The sequence below is a fragment of the Ictalurus punctatus genome, chromosome 2 (genome assembly GCF_001660625.3).
Source record: "Ictalurus punctatus breed USDA103 chromosome 2, Coco_2.0, whole genome shotgun sequence".
In the NCBI taxonomy this organism is placed as follows: Eukaryota; Metazoa; Chordata; class Actinopteri; order Siluriformes; family Ictaluridae; genus Ictalurus; species Ictalurus punctatus.
In genome coordinates, this window is record NC_030417.2 from 21,041,030 (window position 1) to 21,050,101 (window position 9,072).

Genomic DNA, 9,072 nt, shown 5'->3' on the forward strand with positions numbered 1-9,072 from the left:
TTACAGACCAATGTATGAAAATGTCTACAGAATATGAAATACGGTTGAATTGAGAGACTTGAGCCTGAGATTGTTATTTATCCACAGCCTGAGTTCTGGATGAACAGGAACATCTGCTGTAGTTATAACTTTAGTTTCAGTATGAACTAAAGGAATGAGAGAGTACTTGTAAATCTACTTTTCTATACCACACCTGAACCAGTTATATGTACAGTATGTAATTCGTTTATGCACACAAAGCCCCACCTAACCTTGTTCTCCACAAAATAGCTGTGTGTATTTTGGAATATAATGTGTGTCACGATTTCTCCTCACGCAAAGCACTGGAGCACGCCGCGCGCTCTGAAACCCGGAGCTTTCGCTTCCGGGTTTGTCAGTGACATTGACTTCGTTTTATTTTGACACGTGTATTTTGTTATGATTTCTGTCCTGTCTCCACCCCATATTGTCATTGGTTGTTTCCATTATGTGTCATTAGTCTCAGCTGTTTTGTGTTTCACCCCAATTATGTTTAGTATTTAAACCCCCTCGTGACTCACTGCTCGGCGCGAAGTATTGCGTGAGTTTTCCGTGTACCAAGCCTTTGCTCTTGTTTCATGGTTGATAGTTTTGATCTTGTTCTTGCCCTCATTCTTCGATTCTGTTTTGCTTTGTTTAAGCCCATTTGCCAATCACCTGACCTTTGCCTGTTAATGACCATGTTTCACGATTTGGATTTGTCTGTCTGTCCCTCGTATAATAAAGCTCTTATCTACACTTGCATCCGTCCTAACCTCCATTACGTACATTACATTTAAACTGTTTATGTTTATTAGGTTTACAGCGTTTAGCAGACACCCTTATCCAGAGCCACTTATAGAAGAGCTTTGGAATCGCGACAAAAACACATCCTCATGCTAGTTCACTCAGTCAGGGACTCGGAGCACAATCCAGAACATTTAGTGAAAATCTGTCATTTTATTTTATTGGCATTAATTAAAGAATAATAAACTGAAAAAGTATCAAGAAAAGGAGCCAACACAAACCCCTAAATTAAGACAAATAAAATCATATAAATAATTGAATTGTGTTGGTGTATAAACAGAGAACGAGCCGGCCTGTCTGCGCAGAGCCTGCACAGCATTTATTGCCAACCTGTTCACAGAGGTAGATGTGAATGACATTGCAGAACAGATGGATAAACACATGCCTCAGTGCTTCAGTTTTCAAAGCTAATACCACAACATGAGCTTTTGGTGGGAATACACTAGGTGAGACCAGAGAGCCTGATCGAAAAGTCTTGAAGTTATTTTTGTTGAATTATTTTGATGATAACTGCCAGTTGCCTTCAACATCAGTTACGATACATCAATGGATCCATGCTACACTGACTGGGTTTTGTACTGTGTAGAGTTATGTGTGTGCCCAATAAAATTTGAACTGAATTTGAATTTGAAAACACGGTTTAGAACTCACATGATTTTCCTGGCAAACTGTGAGGCTTAGCATGGAAGTTCAAGTTTATGTGCTTTTTATAGCAGTTTGACAGATGAAGTGATTCAATATTCAGGGGAGGCTGCCTTCTGGTTGCAAGATGTTACAAATATATTTCCCCTAGGTTCCACAAGATTGAGACTCTTTCTGTTCCTTGAGCTGAACAAACATGTAAAAACACTCAAAGTTTGTTATAGTAACCTAATTAACATAAAATTAGATCATACTGAATGCACAGCCAGCACCTTTGATCTGAAGCTAGGGCTATTAAATTTTAGATCTCTTACATCTAAATCACATATTGTTAATGAAAACTTTACTGATCAGGAGTTTAATATAATGTGTTTAACAGAAACATGGATTAAACTAAATGAAGCCAGTCCTCATGGATATAGTTATATACATCAGTCCTGTCTAACTGACACAGGAGGAGGTGTCGCAATCATTTATAATGATAATCTAGGCATCACACAAAAACCTAGTCATAAATTCCACTCTTTTGAAGTACTTTATACTAGTATAACATATGAAGCAACAAAAAAAATCCACTCAACCTTGATTGGATCACCCTCTGATCTCACAGAACTTGATCAGATGACCGAAAGCTTAGAGTTAATGTTAGATGCTAGATACGGTAGCTACACTTATAAGAAAAATAATTACAAAAACTAGCACCCTGGTATAACGATCACACACGCACACACCTTAAAACAGACCACTTGAAAATAAACTAGAAATCCTTTTCAAAGATCTTGGAGATAAAGAAGAGGTCTGATATTGGCCTATAGTTGGACAGCTGACAGAGGTTGAGGTCAGGTTTCTTTAATCAAGCGTTTGATAACTGCTACACAGTAAAATCCTAGTGTTGAATTAACACCCAGAGTGTTTATATGAGGCCAGTGGACTTACATAAATACTGAAGGGTGTGAATTCAACATTGTGGGTGTTAAATCAACACTGGCGATTTTGCTGTGTAGTTTAAAATATTTAAGTACATACATTTCTGTTTGTATGTATGTATGTAGGTTCTGTTTGAAGAAACATGTAGGTAAGGCATCTAGTATTCAAGTTGTTGAGGGAATTGTGAAATTAGTTTGGTCTCTTGAAGGGAAGAAAAACATTGTAATTGGTTATCTGATGTGGTTATGTTGACTTTACATTAATATTTAAGTTAATTTGATGTATACAATAAAATATTACTAATAATGAAATGAATAATAGATTTGTTTTGCCTGATATGTTCAGTATTGTCATTGAAAAATTCATGAAATCCTCTTATTACATATTGATGGTGTGCATGTTTCTGTTGTGGTCATATTCCTGGTTAATCTTTCATCCATCCATCATCCAGCAGTTCAGCAACCATAAGCTGCTGTAAGCTACAGCGCCGCACCACATTGGAATGGGGCCAAAGCATATTACTGCATCGTACATCGCTTTCACTAATTTACACACCTCTACAATGTTACTCTTAGTAACCTCTGACTGACAAAGGTGTATATCATTACCACCTGCATGAAAAACTATCTTTGAAAACCTGTGCTTGCCTAAGATCCTCAGATTACCTGCTATGTCTGGTGCACTGGCTCCTGGTATACACCTAACTAAAGCTGCTGGAGCCCCTAACGGGCTAACTAACTTCACGTGCCTTAAGATAAGAGTCTTCTATAACCAGAGCTCTTTCAGGTTTCCCAGCGGGTGCTTCAATGAGGAGAGCAAACCTGTTAGACACATGAAGCGGAGAGAAGTGGTCCTCCCATGGGCGAGCCTTAGCATTAGCTTTGGCTTTGCGATTATACCACTGAGTCATCACCCATTCACCCCACTGTGAGGGCTCTAATGCCGGAGTTGGGGGATTGCTATCTCTGCCTGAGACATCCAGACTTTCCCCTACAGAAACTATGCTGCTCTCACTCTCACTAACCCTGTCTAGAGTCTGCATGTGCACCTCTAATGCTGCAATCTTCAAAAGCTCACTAATATACACTTAGCACAAGTACCAACAACAGAGGAAGAATAACAAAAAATCCTGCACTCAACACACTGAACAATCTGAATGTTTGCCATGGTGCCATTGTTTACCTTAGTCAAAGCTTTGTGGAGATTATTTTAGGCAGATTTGGCAATGATGGCCTCTGCGTTCTATCTTTAAACGAAAAAACAAAAGTGTTCTTTGAGAAAATGAAAAATGCGAGAGAAGGGATAAAAAATAAGTGAAAAAAGTGAAAAATACAATTTGAAAAAATTATACCGCAAAATTACCGGTGTCACTGAGGCCTTGTGGAAACATGGTTTTCAACACTGTTTCATTCCACCGGCTCACTGCAACCAAAGTGGGAAATGCAAAATCATCAGGAGACTGTTTACATGGTTTCAGTGTCAACAGTCTCTCTCTATCACTTCCCGTTTCCAGGCGATCGAATGCTTTACATAATTCTTGTTCAAAATTTGCGTAGGTTTGATACATCAGCATGGAGTTAAACATGTCAGTAGCTCAGGTGAGCTCTCTGCTTTGCTTAGCACCTGTCAGATTTTATATAAATCTCTGGAAAAATACACAAGAGCACTAACAAAGAGAAACTCATATTACATTAGGAAACCTTTTTGCATTTGCCTGAAGAACCATCATGTTTTTTTGAGGAATCACTTCTGGGTCAGCGGAAGTGGTTGCGTTACTCACATGGGAGCCTGGATGTGGTGTGGTTGCTGCTTGTTGGTCCCCTCTACCGTTTTGGAGAATTTCCTCGATGACACTTATGGAATCTGCTGTTCATGGATGCCAAGCAACTGGCCTTGGGAGGTCAGTTGTCTGAAGGTTATGCACCTCAACTGGTTCAATGGTGTGAGGTGAAGTCTTCTGTAATGAAGGACTCATTTGTCTTTCAAGACAAAGATATTTTTGGGGATAAACCTGTGGGGTTTTTTTTTTTTTAATTTGATATGCATGAGAGCAGAGAATTTGTGTGATTTTTTAAACAAAAGCTCAAAAGGTTAAACAATAAAGCCAATTCTTCACAGCCTTTTTTTGCTCTTATTTACCAAGGGTGCCAATATTAGTGGAGGACACTGTATTAAAACATTTTAAAAGTGAATTAATGAGTATAGAATTCAAATGGAATTAAACAGGCTCAGACAATATAGAAAGTGGGGGAGTAGAATGTTATAATGTAAAGCTTTTATTTCCAAAAATGGAACATTTCAGGAATTTCAGTACAATTATTACCAATTTATTAACAATTTGTGTCTTTTATCATGTTTATTCAGTTTATTTTGATCTCTGGCATTACACATTTTAACTCACTCACCGAAATGAAACCTGAATATGATACAATAATAATGTTTTTAAACATACAATGCAAATTTTACTTACTTTTAACTGTACAAATGCTCTGATTACACATTACTCTGCTTTCATTGAAAACATAATTTTTTCCTGAAGTCTGTATAAATGTGAAACATTTTAATGGAAAATTAATATTCATTCAGGAATATAGAAGGCAGAATTGCCTCTGGAAATGTAGTGATACTTTGGCACAGCCCAAGCCTCTGTATAGCTTTATTTTTGTACAATTTAAATCTAGACATCATGCTAAACAAATTCCAACTCTACTGCATGTAAATAACATTTTATCATGTCTATGTGTGCATCGGATTTCTATAACATAATTTATATATGAGTTTTTAAAAAATTGCATTAGTTTGATATTATTTTAATTTTGTACATTCTCTTTTATTTTTTTTAACATTTTTTAAAAATTATTACATATGTTTGGGATTTACGTTATTATTTTCTGTTATTATTATTTTTCTGTCACTGCTATTGTTAGTTGTTACTGTTATACACTGTTACTAAAATCACCAGTTTAAGCTGAATTAATTTTAAGATTAAATTATTGCTTAAAAAATATAATCACCCTCACTGCCAGGTCAGTATTTTGGTCAAATTTGTTCTTTAAAAGTAGAGAGGCTGTTCAAGAATTTCTAGATTCTTGTAAAACCCCGTGATTCCTTTACACAGATGGTTATAGATCTTCTCCCATGCCTTCACCTCTACGCGCCACATAACTGATCTGGAGCGAATGAGCTGGGCTTCTTCATTTTTGCTGCCTTTGGTCAGACTAATGCCACTGTTAACAATGGAAAAAATATCTACTCCAATAAAGAGGGCATTTAAAGTAATGAACCCTGCCCTGGCTGACTTTGAAATGGCCAGAGGAGTTCCTTTAGCCAGCTGCCCAATGTCAGGAAGATCTGCAACCAGTTTTGGGATGCTCCGACCTGCATTAGCTTCCTGAAGCCCCATATTAACTGCCTTTGCAATCACCTCCTCACTTCTGAGAACTTTTACAGCTGAAACTCCATCCACTATAGCACCAATACCTTTGCCTACTGCTCTAGCACAAGCGGCCAGTTTCACAAAAGCTACGGTAACTCCATGTACACTTGCTATAGGACCCTCAACTCTGGCAACTTCTTTCATATAACCTTGGATCTTCTGCACATCTTCCATAAACCTGATGAAGATGTTGTTGGCATTTTTCATTTGATGACTGTTCACTGCCATTTCAGTGATGCCTGTAACGAGGCTGTTGACGCCGCTGGTGACTCCGAGACCAACGCCTGTTAGCGTGAGAGCCAAAGATGCGACTGCAGTGACGGGAGCGAGAGCTAAACCTACGATGGACAAAACACCTCCTGCAATACCGACTGAACTTCCAGCCACAGTGGAAATGTTGGAGCCCTTCTTCATGTTGTCCAGCTCAACTGCAGCCTTCTCTAAATCAGACAGGAATGCAAACATCCTGGAGCGGCGCTCACTGAATAAATTAATGAAGTGCTGTGTGTTTGCACCAAAGACAAATGTTAACCTGAATGACTCGTCCATCCTGTAAAGAAAAGGTTACACTTCTAAATAAATTAAATGCAATAATTTTCCCCATAAATCTATCTACAGTATATTTGACCAAAAAAAATGAAATAATTTTACCTGATTTTAATTAGCTGGATTAAATATTTGTCCAGTTTCTTCACAGACTCCTCACTTTTTCTCCTAAACTTCAATGTTAGCTTGCCATTTTTCCATCTGAAACATATTAGATAAAAAACATGACTACATAACAAAACAAGGAATTTACCCCTGCACTGTAGCTCAGTTTAAGAGCAGAAGAAAGAAAGATCAAAGTTTATTAGTCTGCATGATACTTACTCATGATTACCTCCAAATAATACACCAAATAATCCGCAGAGAAATAACCACAGTTTTGTAAAACAGTTTGTTTTGACTTCATGGTGAGAAAAAAACATCTTTTCACAGATCTGCTGAGTGACATGGATGTATTTGTCCAGCTGCAAGGCCAGGACATCCACGTTGCTGAGGCTTGGCAGGAAGAACTTTTTTGCATTTCTCTTGAAGTGGATGAGAAGTGGAGACACGATCCTGGCTGCGGAGATCACTGAACACACATTCTTAGCACACACTCCCATTGGCATTAATCTCTGGCTCTTAAACACAAACAGTGAGGTGACGGCTAGCTTCTCCACTGCATCCAGGAAGTGTTGGAGTTTCTCCAGTCCTTCTAAAGTCTTCTTCAAAACTTCTCCTAGCTCCTTCTCCAGCTCATGACTTCTGGAATCTGCTGTAACCTGAGTCAGACCACTCCACATGTACTCTCCAAAAGCCTTGGCCTTGTCCTCAGCCTTCTGAACATGGTCAAACTTCAGAGTGATCTGATCGGCCCGGTCTTTGATGTATTTCACTCTCCTGAGTTCAGATTTTCTCTGTAAGGTCCATTTTGATTCTCTTTCACAAAACTCCTTTACTGTTTCAATGTATTTGACAGTATCTAAGATGTACTCGCCCAGCTGCTCCTGCAGTTTCTCTCTGTGATAAAAAACATCACTGAATCAATACAAATTCCTAAAACTGCCCTACAAACTGAGCTCTGTGATTAAGATCCTGTGGTTAAGTGAATTCCCTGAGATTACTTTTGCATATTGCATATGTAAAGTATAATGTGTTTGTTTTCTGGAATACATGAACACAATGAATAGATCAGCATATTTCTGCATATTCAAATGCTGTCTTTTTTAAGGATAAAAATACAGAGATGTTCCTATATATATATATATATATATATATATATATATATATATATATATATATATATAGGGTATATATATAATCATATCAATGATTATATACAATCATATATAATGCATACAGCAGGTCTGTTCTGTGCATCCTGATGTTGCACATAAAATGATAATAGTAATAAATAATAAATAATGGGTATTTATAATGTGAATATATCAGTATATTATAAAAGAGACATGCAAGTTTTGTTACAGCACCTAATGGTTTTCTTTATCATCTCAGCTGCTGAATGAGTTTCAAAACTTAAATAGAGGCAACAGTTCTATAAACCAGACTTCCCAGTACATTAGAGCAATAACCTTAATTTGGGATCCATTTTAATCAGAGTTGTGCGTTCTCCTGCCTGTTCTTCCTCAGGTCTAAATCTTAAGATGCAGAAAAATATATATTAAGAAATGTATTGTTAATCCTGAGGATCATCTCATCAGTCCTAAACTGTGGAATAGTGTTCTAGATCATCAGGAGCTCTACAGCTCTATGTGTGTGTTTCAATCCTGGTCTAAAATATTCCTCTTTAACATGCCTTTATCCTCTTAAATATACTTTATAAAACTGTGGCGTTTTGACTTTGACATCACAATAGACTTATTTTACATTAGATTTTTAGATTATGATATAATAATACAAATTATTTTAAAACCACAAGAGAAGATTTACTGGACTTACTTTTTCATCATCCTGCTCTGTTCAGGAGCTCTGAGTCTAATATGAACTCCCTCTCTTCTGACCAAGACAAAAGAAATACTGCACTTTGTACCTTTTATATCTAGGTAAGTTTCGGTTCTTTTGAAGTGACTCTTTTAAGTGAGTCGAGCGAATCGATTCACAAGGCAAAAATAAGAGTTTCCGAGCACGCTGCAATACTGCAGCGCTAGCTCGAGGGGAAATCATGACAGTCACCAAAAGCTGTTACAAAAACATGAATGTTGAATATTATACAGGTGTAAAATTGTAGTTTAGAGAATATTTATCCATAGATGATTTAATTTAACTGTCAATGATTGATACATTTATAGTGATTTCTTTGAAAGAATCGACTCAGTGAACTGATTCATCTAATCCAGGCACTGTAAGTTTCACTTTCCTTTCCACACTGCAGAACGCTTATCACATTTTATCATTAACAACCCGGGTTTATAAACTGCTCAAGATGAAATGAAACTTTTACAACAAACGAAATAACACTGTATGCAAAAACATAAAGAAATAAAGCTCCTTTCAAGTGCCCACATTTGGTTGTCTTTTAATTGTATTAAATTGGAAAAAGATTTAAATAATAAATTACAAAAAAAAAGAATACATATTTTCTAAAGCAAAACATTTTTCCATAAGCAAATAGATACTTTACACATTACTGAAAAAAATGTCTAAAGCTAACGAACCAGGCTTTACAACAAACATGATTATATTATGGAAATAATTTGGTATAAGTAAAAGGCACATGC

General features: G+C 36.9%; 1 protein-coding gene across 2 annotated transcripts; it reads right to left on the minus strand.

The window, feature by feature from the left end:
- Nucleotides 1-4,633: 4,633 nt before the first annotated feature.
- On the minus strand, nt 4,634-8,403 carry LOC108276380 (apolipoprotein L3). Of its 2 annotated transcripts, XM_017488009.3 has the most exons (5): nt 8,294-8,379; nt 7,927-7,992; nt 6,680-7,354; nt 6,461-6,556; nt 4,634-6,359 (listed from the first exon to the last, which is right to left on the minus strand). In XM_017488009.3, the coding sequence occupies exons 1-5, from the start codon at nt 8,302-8,304 to the stop codon at nt 5,426-5,428; spliced, it is 1,782 nt and encodes a 593-aa protein (XP_017343498.1). In that variant the 5' UTR covers nt 8,305-8,379; the 3' UTR covers nt 4,634-5,425. The 2 variants fall into 2 exon arrangements, with proteins under 2 accessions (XP_017343498.1, XP_017343489.1); XM_017488000.3 differs by lacking the exon at nt 7,927-7,992 and having other exon boundaries at nt 8,294-8,403.
- Nucleotides 8,404-9,072: the final 669 nt, after the last annotated feature.

What these genes read in the sequence shown, in the direction of transcription:
- LOC108276380 (XM_017488009.3), bottom strand. An exon ending in AAAATGGATCCCAAATTAAG is followed by an intron (nt 7,355 to 7,926) that starts GTTATTGCTCTA and finishes TTTTTATCACAG; the next exon opens with AGAGAAACTGCAGGAGCAGC. An exon ending in TTATTTGGAGGTAATCATGA is followed by an intron (nt 6,557 to 6,679) that starts GTAAGTATCATG and finishes AATATGTTTCAG; the next exon opens with ATGGAAAAATGGCAAGCTAA.